Genomic DNA, 19,321 nt, shown 5'->3' on the forward strand with positions numbered 1-19,321 from the left:
AGGAGCCTCATATTCTCCGGTGGCGGGGAAAGCCGGTGACGGAGGAGCTCCTTTGATGAAAAAACGTCTCATTCTCTCTACTCCCCAGGTGCCAGCAGCTTCACCTTGCCAGAGATGCTCTGACTGGGTGGGGGCAACCAGAGAGCAGCACCAGTGCCCTCCAGCTGCAGCCCAGACAGACGGTGCTCGCACACCAAGGCTCAGGCTTCTTCAGCCACACAGCCCAGCCCAGCCACTGCCGCTTTCCACAGACAGGACTTAGAACTTTCAGAGCTGCTTATGATTGGAGGAGGGGCCTGGAGCCTTCGAGACAGCAGCCAGCCAGCCACAAACCCCATTTGTAGTCTGGCTCCTCTATAGGGGATGAGCAGAAATGCAGGAAACCCCCCCCCCTTTCCAGAAAGAAAGAAAGAAAGAAAGAGAGGAAGAAGAAGGATCCCAAGGTTCCAGTTAGGAACTGACAAGATGACCCATGTGGAGATTCTTTGGGCCTGAAGAGAGTTCGGTTTCTTTCCTATCTCTCCTGACCTGCCACAGTGGGTCCGATCTATACCCTCCCCCAAGCCGCTGCGGCCTTCCCCCCCCCTCCCCCCCAAGGTCTCCTGCACCTCAGCCTTGTCGGGGACTGCTGACTCTTGGCTCCAACCCTGCACGGAACTCTGGACACTTCGGTCTTGTCGGGTCCAGTTTATAGGGCTGCTTCTATTAAGGGCTGGCTGTCACCTCCAGCAGCCTCCATTTGACCCAGCCGGGATGGGGAGAGTGACCCCGGAGCTGTCGGATTCTGTTTAGGCAGGGTCTTTAGTTAGGCTGAACACAGAAACAGGTTCTAAATTTACATCACAGTGGAGTACCCCAGGGGCTGGACCGGTCCTGCTGTTTTTTGTAAGAGGGGAAGGTGCTGGAGTTTAAGAGTTGGGGTGACCCCAAATGAAAAGGTGCAGACTGACGTGCAAGTTGCCGAAGTTGCCAGCCTCGGCAGAGCGGCAAGCACCTAGAACGAGAACTTGCCGGGTGCCTCAGGTGGAGAGACCAGAGGCGATTTAAGGAACCTGCACCAACCACTGCCACGGGACGGAGGCCGCACCCGTGTCCCGCTCGCCCCACGACCTGGGAACGCGCTGACCATTTAGAGAGATCTGGGAAGTCTGGACAGGTGCGGGGGTCCTGGTTGAGAATGGGATCCGATGCGTGGGTGGTGGGGGCTGCTAAGGACTGGCAGAAAATGGGAGCCTGGTGGGCATGGGACCGCAAACGCCTCAACTCCTGCGGGTCAGTCGAGCTTCCCCGGGCTCGGAAGAGAGGTGTACGCAGAGAGTGACCAAGTGGGGAAGCGTGCGCAGCCAGTCCGGGTGGGGGTGGGGACCACGTTGGCTCCGAGCCAGGCCCGTGAACCCTGGAGAGAAAGACAGCTCCCCACCTCCAGGAGCCCCGGGAGGCTAAACTGAGCTCCAGACGTGTCTGGGCCCTCCCTGCTCCAAGGCCGGGCGCCCTCGGGGAAGCCCTAGGTTTGTGTGTGTGTCACTTTGTTATTCTTTCCCTCCAGTGTGTGTTTTTTTTTTTGTTTTTTTCCTTGGAGCTGTTTCATAGGAATTCCGGTAATAAAGACTTGGTGTTCTCTTGGTGCTCTGATGTGGCCAGCGGCGTGGGCTGGACCCTCCCTCCTTTTGTTTCCGCAGGTGAGAGGATTTGGTTTTTGGAGTCTTGCCGAATCCTTGGGTCACCTGCCTCGCTTTTCCCATCCTCTCCCCCATCTGGTTGCCTCCCCGCCCCCCAAAACACACACCTCCGCTAACCTTCACTCAAGGTTGTTTTTAAGACCCAGAGAACTCAGTCGCCCTGCACACCACCATAGGTGGTGACACCTGCTGTCTGTGTGACCTGCTGGCTTTGTCTAGCAAGCCTCCTTCCTCTTTGCCGCTCAAAAAACCAAACCAAACCAAAACAAAAAGCCACTTGCTGATTGGCGAGAAAACAGGGTTAAGAAACCCAGCCCGTTGTGAAAGCGTCAATACCGTGCTTCCCCGCATTAAACACCAAAGCAGGGATTAATGGTGACTTGGGGGTGTCACCATTAGGTGTGCATCACAGAAGTGTGCACCTTGCACTTCAAAAGGAACGCAACGGCTTAGCTTCCTCAGTCCCCCAACTCAGCTGGACTCTTTCACCTTTACGTGGGCAGGGACAGGATGCTGGCGACTGAAGAAGGAAACGGGCAATTCTCAAGGTTAAATGTCTTCCTCATGTGGAGACTTGTGACTTTTAACAGCACACGTTTCTTGTTCTGGGCTCAGAGTCATCTCGACAAGGCTCTTTCCCTCAAGGAAAGGATTTCAAGCTAGGATATAAACAACTGTTCCTGTTGCCCTGCCCTCGGGGTCCTACCTTAACCCTAACAGATACAGTTAGGCTGGTATGGTGGCATTCCTAAGTCAGGTGGCATGCTATACATGCAAACTAAGATTCTCTTCCTACCTTAGGCCAGTTATTCATCAGTGTCCGAGAACTGTGCTGTACTGAAAGGAAGCTGTAGAGCTACCTGTGTGCTTGTAGAAATGCTTGCCTTCTAGGTTCTGGAGATCTGATGCTCACTTCTGACGACACACACACACACACACACACACACACACGATAATTTTTAAATAAAAATGTTTTTAAAAGAAATGTCCCGCCAGGCGTGGTGGCGCACGCCTTTAATCCCAGCACTTGGGAGGCAGAGGCAGGCAGATTTCTGAGTTCGAGGCCAGCCTGGTCTACAAAGTGAGTTTCAGGACAGCCAGGGCTAGACAGAGAAACCCTGTCTTGAAAAACCAAATAAAATAAAATAAAAATAAAAATCTATCAAAGTTACAACAGGAAGGCATTGTAACAAGCTCCGAAGATAACTCTAATCTATACTCAAGTCTGAAAACAAGTTCTGGGCCAGGAAGATGATGTCATAGGAAAAGCACTGGCATCAGCCAGCTGAGCTTGATCCCAGATCTCACTGTGGAAGGAGAGAACCACCTGAAATCCTCTGACCTCCGAGTACATGCATTGGCATGTGCACACGAGCATACACACAATTGTAATAAACAGAAACTCAAAAAGACAGCTCCCGGCCGGGCAGTGATGGCGCACGCCTTTAATCCCAGCACTTGGAAGGCAGAGGCAGATGGATTTCTGAGTTCGAGGCCAGCCTGGTCTACAGAGTGAGTTCCAGGACAGCTAGGGCTACACAGAGAAACCCTGTCTCGGAAACAAACAAACAAACAAACAAACTAAAAGACAGCTCCCCTGGGTCTGGAGAGATGGCTCAGCAGTTAAGAGCACTGGCTTCTTCCAGAGGTCCTGAGTTCAATTTCCAGCAACCACATGGTGGCTCACAACCATCTGTAAAGGGATCCGATGCCCTCTTCTGGTGTGTCTGAAGACAGCAACAGCTATAGTGTACTTACATACATAAAATAAAAATAAATCTTTAAAAAGAAAAAAGAAAAAGACAGCTCCCAAAGCACCAAAATTATGTTTTAATTCAAGTGTCTTATGAACATTGTAGCCAAAAACGTCCATAGGTCTGAGATTTGCACTTTAGAATGCATGCATCCTCTACATCATATTGTACTTGGTTTGCAATTTAGCCTGAGAATTTGATTGTAAAATCTCAGGTGATTCTAATTTACAGGAAAGTTCTTAGAGCCATGTGCCATTTTTCCTATTAGTATAAGAAAGTCTGAAGGTGATTGTAACTACACCATAGAATGAGCGGTCTGGGAAGAGACATTACCAGGTTAAAGAGTGTGAAGACCAGACCAAGAAGTGGAGACAGCCTGTTCCTGACCACAGCCATCAGCCCTTGGACATCATGTCATCTGCACATGTTAAGCTCCTGGTGATCACATGTGTGCTCCTGAGTGTCATAAGGTGACACTCAAAGATTTCTGTAAAAATTCTGTCTGGATTCCGAGCCTGCCAGTGCCCCTGGCCCTTCACACATTTTGGCATCCCTGGGCAATGGCCTCAACTTGCAAGAAAATCATGGGATCTGATAAGCAGTGTGTACAGAAGAACTGGTGTGGTTACATTGAGTCTCAACTTCTGTCCCCTCGTTGTCTTGAAGCACTGCTCAGGAGTGGGCCATAATGGTCAGAGAATTTGTCCTGAAGAACAAGGGGCAGGTAGGGTGTGAGGTGCAATGATGATAGCAGTTATTGGGGTTCACTGTCTGCTGGCCACTCTCCTGGGGGTGCCTTATGTGTTTTATTGTACCCAACCCAGCAATGAGAATACAAAATCATTGTTACTCCCATTTTTTACGCACCAGGAAATGGAGGTGCAGGGAGGTCCAGAGATGAAGTTGTGCCTCTTATGTGATCTCCATCCTTAGTAAGTATCCCTGGATTTGAACCCAAGCAGGAGAATTTCAGAGTTGATACCTCAGTGCTAAGCTACCTGCTGGCAGACAAGAGGAGGACAGGTGACAAGATCCAGGATCCCCACCTGGATACCATGTGTGACGAACAGAAAGGGTCTTCCTGCCCAAAACCACTTCCCAGAATATCTGTGACCCAGCAAAGTGTCCGGAACTCCCCCACTAGCATTTTTTTTATCTGGGTTTCCAAACAATCTCTTAAGCATATCCAGCAAGCTGCAAGCCTGCTATTGAGAGAGAAGCACACAGACTCCTTCTGCCCATTATCACAGCATAGATTCATTTGTTGGATTAGTGATCTGGGCCAGCTAGGAGAATGCTGGAAATTTCTGGCGAGTGTGTGTGTGTGTGTGTGTGTGTGTGTGTGTGTGTGTGTGTGTGTGTGTGTAAGAAAAGGGTCTGTGGAATCCTACTGCCACCAGGTGGTCATTTTGCAGAAGTGGATGTCACTGACCACAGAAAAGTAGAACATTTTTTTTTTTGGCAAGAGGCCAAGAGTTCATCTTTGGCTTCAAGCCATACAGACAGAAGATTGTTCATATAGCCATATTTGGTGGAAATTGCGAAACAAAGATGTTTTTAAATGTCAAATGTCACTGAAGTTATGTAAGCTTCAGGATCCATAAGGCAAGCCCTACCCTACCTGGGGGCAGGGGCACAGTCAACCTATGGTTGTCAATTCTAGATTTGTTGTTGTTTCAGAGAGGATCTCACTGTGTATGCCCGGCTGTTCTGGAAGTTGCTTTGTAGACCAGGCTGGCCCCAGACTCAGAGATCTGTCTGCTCCTGCCTCCAAGGTGCTGGGATTAAAGAGTGTGCCAAGCCCTCGGGTTCATTAATTAAACGGGGAACATCATGTCAAGAGGATTCTTCCAGGAACTCTAGAGTGAGCAGTTGTGAAGCTAGCTTGAACTCTACAGAAGCCTGCCATGCTGTGACCTTGTCATTCAAAGGGTGGCCTGGATGCAAAACTCCCAACGCTAGAACCAAGAAAGTCCATTCCAACTTACACTGTAAGCTTGAGAAAGCTGATTACCCTACTTGCAGACTAGCAGACTGGCTGCCAACCCAGAAGCTTGTTAGACATGCAGTTCAAGGGCTGGAGAGATGGCTCAGAGGTTGGGAGCACTGACTGCTGTTTGTCTAGAGGTCTTGAGTTCAATTCCCAGCAACCACATGGTGGCTCACAGCCATCTGTAACAGAGTCCAATGCAGTCTTCCAGTGTGTCTGGGGACAGTTATGGTGTTACTCGTGTACATTAAATAAATAACTATTTAAAGAAAGAAGAGAAGAGAAGAGAAGAGAAGAGAAGAGAAGAGAAGAGAAGAGAAGAGAAGAGAAGAGAAGAGAAGAGAAGAGAAGAGCAGTTCAAGCCCCCAGTCCAGGCCAACCTAAACAGAATCTGCCTTCTCAAATTCCCTAGGAGCTTCCCCCAGATTTACAGGCCCAGAAATACCTGCCAAGAAAGCCGTCAAAATGTGTCTAATTAGCATAAACTCCAATGGAATGTGGCTCAGGCTCAGCCACTCCTCTTTCCTTGGTGATGGAGAGGAGACAAAGTCACATAGACCTCCAGGGCAGTTATGGGCACAAAGTGTCGCTCTCTCCTTTGTCTGTGCTGGAGTCTTCCTCGGGGCAATCGCTGGTGAGTGGAGGGTGACTGTGAATGTCTTGTGAATTGTTAGCTGTGATTTCACTCTGCTCCTAAGGGTGGAGTCCTCAGAAATCATCATTAGCTATGTTCACTGCACAAATGCTTTGCAGCGTTAACGCATTGACTCTTCACGACAAGGCTCTTCCAACTCCTGCCCCTGAGAGAGGGTCTCACTATATAGTCCAGATGGTTCTGAACTTGAGATCCTCCTGCCTCCACCTCCCAAGTGCTGAGGTTCCAAACAGGCACAAACACTCATAGAAAACAGGCTTCTGTTAGGTGCTATGGTTATCTCCGTTTTACAGAAACCAAAGCAGAAGCCCCAGAGGACTATAAAAAGTATTTATTCATTGCTGAGGCAGTGGGCAGCCACAGGTAAAAGTGAAGGACACACTCAATGCATGGTGGGGTAGGAAAATGCCTCCACATAGACTGTGTTTTGGCAAGGCCTCAAAGGGCTCAGGTGGCCATGCAAGATGTGTGCAGGCAGGCAGGCAGGCAGGCAGGCAGGCATAAGTGGCCTGTGGTCACTACACCCTCATTTGTCCTGACTTGGCTTTATTTATCCATGCTGTTCACTAGAAAACTCACTAAGAACCAGTGGTAAGCCCTGCCCCGAAAGAGGCCCAGGGAGATAGACTCAGACAAGTAAACAGACAGAATTGAGAGGGAAAGACTATGTTGGAGCACTAACAGCATGTGGCTGGGTATGGTGGGGACTGCAGACATGGGCACCCTAGAGGGCATGCTTAGCTAGAAAGAAAGCCAGGGACTCCACAGCCTGGAGAAGAGCAAGGGGACCACACCCTCCCTTCCCTGCCTTGTGCCCTCCTCACCTTAGTAGAGGGGTGTGTGTGTGTGTGTGTGTGTGTGTGTGTGTGTGTGTGTGTGTGTGTTTTAAGACAGGGTCTCTTTCTGCAGTCCAAGCCAAGCTGGCTTGGAACACATTATGTAGTCCAGGTTGTGCAACCCTATAATTCTTATACTGTGTATGAATACATACTATTTCTTTCCTCCCATTTAAAGCAATTGCTAGAGCCAAGGAGATGGCTCAGCAGGTAAGGGCACTTGATGCCAAGCTGGGGCACGTGAATTCAACCTTGGCCTCTACACAGAGAAAGCAGAGAACCAAGGCCCATGGGTTGTCTTCTGGAGGGTACCCCTTTCATAATTTTCTATTATTTAAATGAAGCAATCGCCTGATTACCATGAACCAAGCTCTCCAGCACACAAGGCTAGGAGTTCTCATGATTTTAACAAGAGGCTGGCATTTCCAGTGTTCTCTTTGTCTGACAAATTCCCATGCACTCCTTAAGCAGGGGTGCTATTTACACAGACATTGGCAGAATATATGGAAGCCACGTGGGGGTGGGTATGTAGACTGGATGCCAAGAGCACAGGTCAATGAGCTGAACCTGGTCTGAGAGATAGCTGTGCAGAGTGGCTCAGGGTAAGCTATGTGACCTTCCGTTCTCAGAGTGTGCAGGGATGGAGTAGGGGATGGGTCAACGCTCACCTCCACACTCCTTCCTTCCACTCCCTGCCTGTGCCTCCAACTTCAGAATCAACTAGAATCTAGCTGGGAGCAGAGAGCGAGGGGCTGGTGGGTGCAAACCACACACAGAAATTTGGTCTCCAAGTTCCTTTGTCACTGGGGATGGCCTTCAGTTTCTGAGTCTCTCAGTTCTGCCTCTGGAGACCTGGGGTGACTGTCCCACGTCATCATGTCCTGTTCTATTTGATGCTGTACTTTGTGGGGACTACACAAGCACTCTACCAACAGAACTGCACTTCTAGATGCAGCCCATCTCGATAAACCACCACCACCACAATTGGCACAGTGGCACACGCCTTTAATGCCAGCACTGGGGAGGCAGATGCAGGTAGATCTCTGTAGTTCCAGGCCAGCCAGGCTACTTAGTGAGGCATCTATAAACAAAGAGCAGCAGCAACAACAGCAAAAACAAGCAAGGGGTGGAAGAGATGGTTCATTAGAACACCTAGTCAGGTGAGAGCTTGTGTTTAAGTGCTAAGTGGAAAGAATGGATCACTTTTCAAGGGGGGAAAAAAAAACCTAACAATTTCAGGTCTTGTACAGGTTTGCAATTCAGGCTACTTTGGAGGCTAAGCTAGAAGGATCACAAGTGCAAGGCCAGCCTGAGAAACTTAGTGAGATCTTGTCTAAGTAAAACATGAGAAGAGGAGTAGGGGCAGGGGTAGGTAGGACTTAGCAGAAGAGTACTTGCAAGTAAGGTGCTAAGCTCACCCCCATCTTCCATAAGGCCACCTGTGAGATGCCATCAGCTGCACTCCCAGATGACCTCACAACAGTGACACTATAACCACCATGGGACAGTTGCTGGCCAGCACTTACTGTGTACCTTAGCCTAGTCTAGAAGACAGAGAGCCTCCGCTCTGCTCTTTCTGGTCTCAGCTACCCAACAACTTCATCTTGGGTTATGAGTGAACACATCTTGGGTGTGAACTTCTGATCAGCCAGGTCCCCACATCCCTGAGTCCTTCTCTCTGCCCACCAATATTCTTTTCTTTCTGTTACAGGAAGGATTAAACATGGCAAGGGAAATTTCAAAAACTCCAAGATAATTTAGAGACCCCTGCCAAACACACACTTGTGATTTCTTCTGAATTGGAAAGTTTCGTCTTTGACTTTCCTCCATGAACTTGGAATAAGCCTTTCCAATGCTTTCCCATCATAGGCCGTGCTAGGCAGGCCTTGGAGGGAGAAGGGAAGTGTGATTCTAGGCAAGGCCAGCAGATAGTTCTGACATGGACAGAATTAGAAAGTTGATGAGGGCTGGGAAGGTTATATTTAGCTAGGAGCATGTTTACTCCCCAGAGCTGACTACCCTAGATCTCAGGAACTGGGACCTTGAGCCTTCATAGCTGACCTAGAGGTCAGAGTCTCTTTTCTTTCTTCCTTTTTAGATTACATATATATAGTTCTGGTTTATAGGTAGTGGACTTGAAGACATGCATGCGTGCGTGTGTGTGTGTGTGTGTGTGTGTGTGTGTGTGTGTGTGTGTGTGTGTACTTTCCCGACAGGGTTTCTTTGTGTATTTCTGGCTATTGGGAACTTGTCTGTAAACCAAGCTGGCCTCAAACTCAGGATCCACCTGCTTCTGCCTCCCAAGTGCTGGGATTACAGGTGTGCACCACCACCACCTGGATGAATTATTTTATTTTTACTCCCCCACCTCCGTGTGTGTAGTACAAGTGCTACTGGTGCCCAGCAACTCCAGAGGCATCAGATCTCCCTGGAGTTGGAGTGACAGGCTCTTGTCATGCTAGGAACTGAACTAAGTTTTCTGAAAGAGCAATATATGCTCATAACTGCTTTGCCACCTCTCCAGACTCTGCTCCCGATTCTTGAGGTAGCAGAGATGCCCACCTCTCAGGCCAGGCCTCGGATCATTGCATCTCCTGCTTGGAAGGAAGGTTTTGTTAAAGCCTTTCATCTCTCTAGTCTTCTGTTTTAGGCTAGTTAAGGTAGCACTGTGGGATACAGGAAAGTGCCCGGGTAGAGCTGGGTTCAATCAGTTGCATATCAGACAGAGGTACTTAAGTTCCTGTGGCTTAGCCTTCTCATCTATAATGAGGATGATAATAGCTACCCTGTGGGTGGGCAGAGTTATCTGTGAGATAACACAAGTGGCAACTGCTCTGAAAACTTTCGCTGCCTCCCTTTCTGGGGCCTCCCTTAGAGTGGGAGGATTTTGACATGACTTCATGCTCTTTCCTAAGGACAAAGAAAGATAATGGGTTCCTTGGAGACCTCAAGTGTGATTCAAAACATCCATTAGGGCATAGAGTTTACATATGAATACAAACTCTCTACAAGGCAATCTCTGAGACTAGGAGAGAGAGAGAGAGAGAGAGAGAGAGAGAGAGAGAGAGAGAGAGAGAGAGAGAGAGAGAGAAAGCTCTGACTTCACCCTTGTATTTTTGTCCTGTGGATCAGTCCCAGATTTTATCCTCCTACAAACTTGTGGACATTTTCCCTTTTCCCTCCTTTTTTTTTCTTTTTTAAAGATTTATTCATTATTATATCTGAGTAGTTGTCTTGAGACACACCAGAAGAGGGCATAAGATCTTATTACAGATGGTTGTGAGCCACCATCTGGTTGCTGGGATTTGAACTCAGGACCTTCAGAAGAGCAGTCAGTGCTCTTAACCGCTCAGCCATCTCTCCAGCCCCCCTCTCCCCCCCCCCCCGCTCTTACAGATTTCATTCCCATACAACTATTTCTGCAATGTTTCATTTAACCCCAAGCCATGGGCATTAATGTAGGTAGGTAAATACAGATGGTCCTAGCTCGTTAATTTTACCAGGTGCATAGGCTTTCATAGAATGCACAAACCCTAACTTTCCAGCCACTAGTTTATTTTGAGATAGGGTCTTTCTCTACACAGCCTTGGCTTCTGAAACTCACCATGTAGGTCAGGCTGGCCTTAACTTACAGATATTCAATATCTGCCTGCCTCTGCATCTCAAGTGCTGGGATCAAAGGCGTGTGCTAACATCCTCTACTACTTTTCATTCGATGAAATATTTGTTGTTGCTCTTCTGTTTTTTGTTTTTTTATTTTTCTTAGACAGCATCTCACTGTGTAGCCCTGGCTGTCCTGCAACTTGATCTGTACATCACCAGACTGGCCTCAAACTCAGAGATCGTCCGCCTCTGTCTCCTGAGTTCTGGGATTAAAGGTATGACCCACCACCTCCTGATCATATGATGAATTTTAATTAATTTCATGTGTATCAGTATTTTGCACGAACGTAAGCCTGTACACCACATACATGCCTGGTACCTGCAGTGTTCAGAAGAGAACATCAAATCTCCAGGGACTAGAGTGACAGGTGGTTATGTCACCCTGTGTGTGCTAGAACTCGAATCTGGGTCCTCTGGAAGAGCAGTCAGTGCTCTTAACTGATGAACTCTTTCTCCAGCCCGATGTTTTGTTTTTGTTGTTGTTGTTGTTTTTTTTTAAATCTTGTCACTACGATCAACCATGATGTTCTTCGCACAAATACCCTGATGAAATTTCTAAGGGGTGCTTCTCCAACGGATATTCCTCCAAACCCATACTTTGAACAGTTGAACAATGACAGACTACGTTCCCCCAGATTTTTATTTTCTTCCTCCGAATGCATTCATTCTGGGCTTTTACTTCTTAAAACTCCAGCGCTAGCGGGCGGGCGAGGGACGCCTCCAGCGGAGGAACTACTACTTACAGGCAGCTTTCCACTGAGCCTGAAAACAGACTGCTCTGCTGAGCCCCGCTTAAGGCGCAAAAGGCCGAGGAAGGAGGCCTGGAGGCTCGTGTCACTTGGAAAAGTTACTTCGCCCCTATTTGGGTCTCAGTTTCTGAGTAGTGTGAGTGGCTAAGATTAGGCTTAGTCGAGCCTGGTGTCCTCAAATGTCATATTGGCTAGCTGTTCCTGACTGTAGGATGTGCTGCATCCCGGCGAGCTCCACACTATTCCCTCCACCCTGCCAGAGAGGAGGAAGCTTTGCAAAGTTAGAGAGAAGAAAGCAGGCGCCACACTCCACCTTTCCCCAGGACCGGTCGTTTGCTACTCTTGCGCAGCTTTGGCGCGCTCCCGCTCTTTTGGCTCGGGAATCGATTATTCGTATCTGACCACCCCACCCCACCCCCACCCACCCGGACGCAGGACCTGAGGGCTCCTGCTCAGCCCATCGTTTGCTTCTGCCTGGTTCCGCCGTCCGGATGACGTCGAGGCGGGACTGTCATCCTCGGCTCGGCCAGCCGCTTGTTCCCCCTTGGCTTGCTTGCTGCCGCTTCCGCTTCCGGTAACAGCCCGAGGCTTTCTAGCCCAAGTGGCCATGGCGGGGAGCCGGCTGGAGACGGTGGGGAGCGTGTTCTCCCGGTGCGTGCTCCGAGTTGGGCGAGGGCAGAGTTCCTAGCGGGTCACGACCCTCCTGGCATATCCTTAGGGGATGCGGTTGCGGGTGTCCGAGCCAGGTGATGCCCTTGGCACGGAATCGGTGTGGTTTGTCTCTGTCCCCTTGGATTTCTGTCCTGTCAGATTGTGCTCGCCACCCCATTTCGGTGGAGACCTTCTACAGTAAAGAAGCTGAAGGGCCTGACTGGACAGGTCTTGCTTTTTCACTATGGAACGGTGGGTGGGACCCGTGCAAGAAGATGGAAGCTGTGTGTCGTGGCTCGCGCGCGTAGTCTCGGCACTTAGGAGGCGAGGCAGGAGGATTGCCACAAGACCGGGGCCAACCTGGCTTCGTAGCAAGGCTACTGGTGGACTTCTGTCAAAACAAAAAGCCTGCGTGGACACGCTGTAATCCTAGCTCTAGGGAAGTGCAGGGAGGCACTAAATTCAAGGTCATCCTTGGCCACACTCTTTAGTTTAAGTCTAGCCTAGGCTACATGAGAGCTAACCAACTGGACTTAACACTGTGGCCATGCTAGGTTGCTGTGTGTATTGGCCGTGCCTCCTTTAGGCGGGAGGCCCATTTCAGCTCACCCCTACCAGGCTGCTCTTTCCTTCGTTTAAGTTGATTCAGAGACTTTACAACCCTGTGGTAACCGACTGACCTTGGTTCTGTTCCCTTTCTAAGGACGAGGGATCTGATGCGGGCCGGGGTGTTGAAAGAGAAGCCACTGTGGTATGACATATATAAGGCCTTTCCACCCCTGAGAGAGCCTGTCTTCCGAAGGCCCCGCTTGCGATACGGCAAAGCCAAAGCTGACATCCAGGACATCTTTTACCAGGAGGATCAGATTCGAGCGTAAGTGTCTATCCCCTATAGTGAGCAGGGTGCCGCAGACCTTCAGAGAGGAAGGCTCATGTAGAAGTCTGCCAACCAGACCACCAGAAGAGGATATCAGATCGCATTACAGATGGTTGTGAGCCACCATGTGATTGCTGGGAATTGAACTCAGGATCTCTGGAAGAGCAGTCAGTGCTCTTAACCACTGAGCCATCTCTCCAGCCCAGAAACAGAAGTTCTAAGAAGTGGAATCTGGAGACTAAACTGACAAAGTTGCAGATAAAGTGTTTGTTAACTGGCCTCTGTTCTGTATGAGGTACTTGATCAGCCCTTGACAAACATCAGCTCATAGACTTTATTACTCTAACCCTGTCCGCGAAGGCAGGTATCATTGCCTCTGTGTTATTCAAGAGAACTATCAGGTTCAAGGAGGTTAACCACCATGGCCACCCCAGAGGGCGGTGGATCTGAGAATCACGTCTGGCTCCACACTTAAGCTGCTGCTATCACAGTAGCTTCTTTGGAAGCGGAAATAGGTGGAATATGGTCTGAGGATTTAATGTCTAACAGTTATTGAAGCCGCCCTGGAAAGGATGCTCAGAAGTTGAAAGCACTTACAGTAACCATGACTAGAAATCTGAAGGAAAGTGCTTTCTTTCTTTCTTTCTTTTTAAAAGATTTACTTATTATTATATATAAGTACACTGTAGCTGTCTCAGACACACAAGAAAGGAGCGTCAGGTCTCATTACAGATAGTTGTGAGCCACCATGTGGTTTCTGGGATTTGAACTCAGGACCTTCAGAAGAGCAATCAGTGCTCTTAACCGCTGAGCCATCTCTCCAGCCCTGCGTACTTTATTTCTTTAGCATCTATTTTTTTCCTTTTGTTCCTCTTGGGACAAGGTCATGATCTTCATGCCTCTGCCTCTGGAATCCTGGTGTTACAGGCTTGTATCGCCATGCCTGGCATATTAATGCACATTTATTGTAGAAAATTGAGAAGCAAGGGAAAGAATAAAGAGGAAAGAGCCAGGGCACCTACAGCCCTCTTCTGAGGTAGTGCCTTGAAGGTAGCTCCTGGGACCTAGCTGTTACTTTGAAAACATTGGCCCCGTAATCTTGTTTAACATTGTAAGACAAAATACTAGCATATTAGAGTTGTAAAGGTGAAGGAAGTGCTTTTTTTTTTTTGGTTTTGTTTGTTTGTTTTTCGAGACAGGGTTTCTCTGTGTAGCCTTGACTGTCTCCTGGAACTCACTCTGTAGACCAGGCTGACTTCGAACTCAGAAATCCACCTGCCTCTGCCTCCAGAGTGCTGGGATTAAAGGCGTGCGCCACCAAAGGAAGTGCTTTTTTTTTTTTTAAAGTATTTTGCTATCTTTAAAATTTATTTTTAATAACTTGTCTTTGTGTTGGTGCGTGTGAGTGCAGGCGCCCTCTGGAGGCTAGAGGTCTTGCAGTTTCTTTCCTTTCTTTTTTTTCTTTCCTTTTTTTTTCTTTCTTTCTTTCTTTCTTTTTTTTGGTTTTTCGAGACAGGGTTTCTCTGTATAGCCCTGGCTGTCCTGGAACTCACTCTGTAGACCAGGCTGGCCTCGAACTCAGAAATCCGCCTGCCTCTGCCTCCCAAGTGCTGGGATTAAAGGTGTGCACCACCACTGCCTGGTAAACTATGTGTTCTTTAATTTGCTTTCCACTTTTCTAAATAAAGTTGGAAAATGGGCTTTTTTTTTTTTAAAGATTATATAGCCCAGTTGTTTTTCTTTTTACTAGTAAAGAAGAGTTTAGATGTCACACTCTCAGTAGACATGCTAGCTCACATGTGCGATCCCAGCACCTAGCAGGTGAAGCAGGTGGATCAGGAGCTTGAGGACAGCCTGGGTTACATAGCATAACTCAGTTTCATACCACCAAGGGCCGTATTTCAGGGGTATAGTGCTGAGCTAGCATGTGTGAGGCCTTAGGCTCTTTGTCTCTCTGTCACCCTACCCTAAAACAAGCAAAACCCAAACCTACCAGGGACCATGTGCTGTCCCGCTCATTGCTAATCTCGGTGTCTAGCCCAGTTCATGGCCTTTGGGTTGTTCATAACCCTCTGCTCATGAAAACATCAGTGGCTTAATGACTAGATGCATCCATTGGGCTAGCTGAAGACACTGAACAGCGAGGATGGAGAGTCAAGATTGAACTAGCTTTTTTTTAAATTTAATTTAATTTAAAAAATTTTTTCCCTCCACTTCTTTTGATTGAACTAGGTTTTTTGGTGTTGTGCTTTTTGAGACATTTGTGCAACTTCTTATTTTGGTTTCCATAGTGTTTGGATTACAGACATGAGCTATCTTCCGTAGTGTGAGGGTTACAGTGCAGCCCTTTCCTAAGATAGTAGAACAAGTATGTTTTGCTCCTCAAGACTTTCCAAACATTTCTGCTCCAGGTTGACGCATGTACGTGGTCACTCATGCATTGCTTCTTTGTGCTTTGCTATGCCTGTAGTTGAACTTAGTTTTGCATACATACCAGGCAAGCACTCAGCCACCTTGCCACCTCAGACCTTTTTGGTGGTTTTGTTTTGAGACTCATTATGATTCCTGGGTGGGACTTGCTTTGTAGATCATGCTGGCTTTGAATCTGGAGATAGCTCACACTTCTGAGAGTGCTGTCTTCTTGCTCTGTTCTTCCTTGGGAGAGAAGAGAAAGGAGCATCCTTCTGTCTTTCCCTAGGACCCCCAGTGCTGTTTGCTTTAAGGGCTGTCTGTGTGACCTGATGAATGGCCAGACCTGCCGTCTCTACTCTTAAATCGTGGGGTTTCCCCATAGGAATCTTTAGTTCAAAGCAACCACTACAAGGACAATGGGCAAAGATCATGAACAATTTAGAGAGGAAGAATCTGGTTTGCTTTCAAACTTAAAAAGATGTCTAATGGCTTTCTTTTTCTGTGGGGGCGGGGATGTTGGTGGTGATAAAACTATAATTATTGTAATTTTCAGTTTATCAGTTTGGCAAGGGGCATGAAATAGAAAAGTAGACACTTGTATATTGCAAAATTTACTTGAGTGTAAATTTGGTGCAGTTGCTTTAAGGAGCACTTCGGCAGTTTGGAAGGGTATTTTGTGGTTTTGTTTCTCAGATAAATAAGCACCTACTTTGATTCCATAATACGATTTTTTTGTGGATTTATTCCATGGGCTTACTTGTACAGTACACTAGTAAGCACAGGTGTTCTTACAGCAGTCTTGATGGCTGCGGACCAGAAACAGTTTCTGCAGTCATTTGAGATAATTTCTTCTAAAAACACAAGCGAGGGCTGTGAGTGTTTGATTGATGGTCCTGGGCCTCAGTGGGGGACGATCAGGATGGTTTTGAAGGGCCAGCAAGATGGCTCAGTGGGTAAAGGCGCTTGCTGCCATGCCTGATGACTTGAGTTCAAGCCCCACGATCCACACGGTGGAAGGAGAAAAATCTACTCCCTAGACTGTCCTCTGACCTCTGCTGATGTGTAGTGACACACACATTCCTCCATACATATAGTAAATAAATAGATGAAGTAGTTGTGTGACTGACTGTACTACATGTTATTGGTACACTTAAGAAGGGTTGTTACATTTTTTTATTATGTTTTACTAAGATGGGGATGTGCATGTATGTACATGCATGAGTACATGCTACAGCATGCGTGTAGGAGTCAGGACAAGTTAACAGGAGTCCTCTCCTTCCACCGTGTGGGTTCTAGGGATCAAAGTCAGGCTTTAGGTTTGATGGCAAGTGTCTCACCCAGGTCACCTCAAAGGCCCAACAAAGATGAATTTTTTGATGTGCAGATTCTTCCCCAGTTTAGGAGACAGGGAGGGGCACCCCTTTTTGGGAGTTAAAGAATGTGTCTGGAGACTTGAAAACAGTGTAAGAGCACTTGCTGTAGAGTATGAAGACCTGAGTGTGAATCTCCTGCACCCGTGTGGAAAGCTGGGCACACCTACATGTCCCTCTGACCTCCACACTGGGGGAAAAGGGAAAGATCTTGAGAGCAGTTTAGCCAGCCTAGGCCAAGCGCTGAGCATCCAGGCTGGTGAGAGACCTGGGCTCAGCACTGAAGTGGAAAGCCATAGAGGAGGACACTTGATGTCCTACTCTGGCCTCCACATGCACCTGGACACTCAGTGGTGTGCATGTCACACACACACATACACACACACACACACACACACACACACACACACACACACAGAGTGATACATCTGTAGTGTTATTTGTTGGTGGGGTATTTCTGAGTGTGGTGACATGTGAATCTGGTTAGTGTTGTTTTCTGAAACGGGGACAAGGAAGGACAGGGAAGTTGGTGGGGCAGAAGGGTAAGGGAGTGTTAGGCCTCCCTGAGATCCCTCTCCACTTGATGTATGCATTGTCCTTTGGCTTAGGCTCTGTAACTTCTCAGGGCCTAGCAGTTATCCTGTATTCCCTCTGCCTCACTCTCCATAGCCTATGATTGGAGATTCATATTGTTTCTATATTTTCTAGGAAATTCTTTGCAACCTATGGATCTGGTCAGAAAGCTTTTGATCTCTTCAACCCAAACTTCAAGTCTACCTGTCAGCGGTAAGCATTTCCCAGGCCCAAGTAAATATAGCCCCCCCCTCCCCGAAGGTTCAGCTGTTGTTTCTAGGAGGGGTGCACCTCTAGGCAGCTCTCTCTGGGCCCTGCTTGGTGCTGGGTAGCAGATGTCTCTGTAGCCCCAACACAGGCCTAGTATGGGCTGCTTGGAATTCTAGGTTTGTGGAGAAGTACACAGAGCTTCAGAATCTTGGAGAAACAGATGAAGAGAAGTTATTTGTAGAAACGGGGAAGGCTCTGTTGGCAGAAGGCATCATTTTAAGAAGAGTTCGAGAAGCAAGGACTGTGAGTACCTAATTGTCAAAGCTGTTCTTGTTGGGCCGGGGTGTAGCTCCATAGTAACATGTGTGCTCACTAGTGTGTTTGTTCACACACACACACACACACACACATACACACACACACACACACACACAAATTTCAATTGGTATTGTCTCTCTGTCCATAAAATGGGCAGGGTAGTTTGCTTTCCCCCAATCCTTGGCTCATGCCTTAAACTCCAGGTCACATACTGTTGTATTGAATATCCTGGGTTCTGCGGCCACTGCTTGGAACAAGTGAGTTGCTGTTAGGCTCCTGAGGATGTAGTTCTATAGATGTTTGTGTGCCTGGTCACTGGTACACTGGCAGCATCTGAGAGGCATGCTTGTTCCTGGTCCTGTAAGCAAGATGATGGTAGTCACATTCTCTGCAAACCCTCACAGGTCAGCGTGAGACTCCAAGCTTCATCAGAAGGACATGAGCCTCAGGAAGACGATGACCTGGCGCAGCGGGGGCAGGTGAAGCAGGAGCCAGAAACAGCCCCGTCCCCTCCCTGAGGCCCTTCAGCGCATGAGCACGCCCATCACCGCTGGCCCAAGCTGATGGACTCTGATGGCCTCCATCTCTCAGGCACGTGTGCCTTCTCTTAGTCCCTGTTTTCGGGATGTTATGAATCTCAGTACTGTGGTTTGAAAGCACCAGCTTTGTGAACTTTTATTTCAAGACATGGTTAAATAAAGGGTTCTCCAATGCTTACAAAGTAAATTTACTTTGAAACTGTAAATAACACCAGGAAGCCTTTAAAGGTGCCTTGTGCTGGCCTTGGGCTGCCGGCATCTGAACTCTTTGGGCTTCTCGTCTGGATCCCTCAGAATCCTACTTGGCCACAAGGTCCGGTCCCTCGGCCGTGTCTGCGGGTGGTGTTTGTACTTTTTTTCTGTAGAGCTGTTGACTGCATCCTGACAGGCACAGCAGAGGCACAGCCAACTCCTGCTGCAGTAAGACCGAGTGCCTGTTTGATGTGGACGAAGATCACACCCAGTCCTTGGATGTCACGGGTTGGGTTCATTGCTCTTGAGATGATCAGCATGGGCACACAGCTCATAGGCTGCCTAGAAATTGTTTGGTGACTGAATAAATGACCACACCTAGCTAAAGACTGACGTTTTCCTAGTCACTGGATTTCCAAGATGGCAGGGGTAGGGGTCTGATTCAGGTGGTCTTCCCCACAAACATCCTGCCGCCCTGGTACTGCTTCCTTGTGTTGTGTTACACCAAATAAATGCGATATCCTGTTGTGATTTGGCTCTCTATTTGTGGGTAGTTTCATCCAGCAGTCAAAAGTCTTAAAGCCTCTGGCTTCTCAGTGCAGTTCTGAGTGCAGGCCTTTCTCCATCCTGCACTGAAGGACAGTCTATATCCTGTCCACCTCTTGCATGTGAGTGTGGGTGAGTCTAACTGAAGTGTTTCTCTGCTGAGTTACCCACTGCTTCCGGCATTGCTGCTGGTTTATGGTTCCTCACACTGGGGGTGCGGGTGGGGGAATCTCACTTTGTGATGGAGAAGCAAATCTCCATTCAAAGACATCAGACACCTATTGGGTTCCATATCAGGTTAGATTTT

General features: G+C 48.1%; 2 protein-coding genes across 8 annotated transcripts in view; both read left to right on the forward strand.

Moving 5' to 3' along the window:
- Positions 1–1,632, forward strand: part of Cuedc1 (CUE domain containing 1) — a 94,995-nt gene extending 93,363 nt beyond the window's left edge. For both annotated transcript variants that reach the window (NM_198013.3, NM_001172099.1), the window contains one exon: positions 89–1,632. The gene's annotated coding sequence lies outside the window, so the exon portion shown is untranslated. The remainder of the gene's footprint in view (positions 1–88) is intronic.
- Mrps23 (mitochondrial ribosomal protein S23) lies at positions 1,598–18,999 on the forward strand. Of its 6 annotated transcripts, none has more exons than NM_001291270.1 (5): positions 1,598–1,679; positions 12,681–12,851; positions 17,345–17,422; positions 17,596–17,722; positions 18,142–18,999. In NM_001291270.1, the coding sequence occupies exons 2-5, from the start codon at positions 12,694–12,696 to the stop codon at positions 18,253–18,255; spliced, it is 477 nt and encodes a 158-aa protein (NP_001278199.1). In that variant the 5' UTR covers positions 1,598–1,679; positions 12,681–12,693; the 3' UTR covers positions 18,256–18,999. The 6 variants fall into 6 exon arrangements, 5 of the variants coding, with proteins under 5 accessions (NP_001278199.1, NP_001278200.1, NP_001278201.1 ...); NM_001291271.1 differs by lacking the exon at positions 1,598–1,679 and adding an exon at positions 11,880–12,205; NM_001291272.1 differs by lacking the exon at positions 1,598–1,679 and adding an exon at positions 11,880–12,072.
- Positions 19,000–19,321: the final 322 nt, after the last annotated feature.

This window comes from Mus musculus, chromosome 11, assembly GCF_000001635.26.
Source record: "Mus musculus strain C57BL/6J chromosome 11, GRCm38.p6 C57BL/6J".
Taxonomy (NCBI): domain Eukaryota; kingdom Metazoa; phylum Chordata; class Mammalia; order Rodentia; family Muridae; genus Mus; species Mus musculus.

Bases quoted from the DNA above. Each gene is read 5' to 3' on its own strand.
- Mrps23 (NM_024174.6), top strand. From the start codon at position 11,934: ATGGCGGGGAGCCGGCTGGAGACGGTGGGGAGCGTGTTCTCCCG. The intron at 17,423-17,595 runs GTAAGCATTTCC...TTGGAATTCTAG, and splicing joins TTCAAGTCTACCTGTCAGCG to GTTTGTGGAGAAGTACACAG. The intron at 17,723-18,141 runs GTGAGTACCTAA...AAACCCTCACAG, and splicing joins GAGTTCGAGAAGCAAGGACT to GTCAGCGTGAGACTCCAAGC.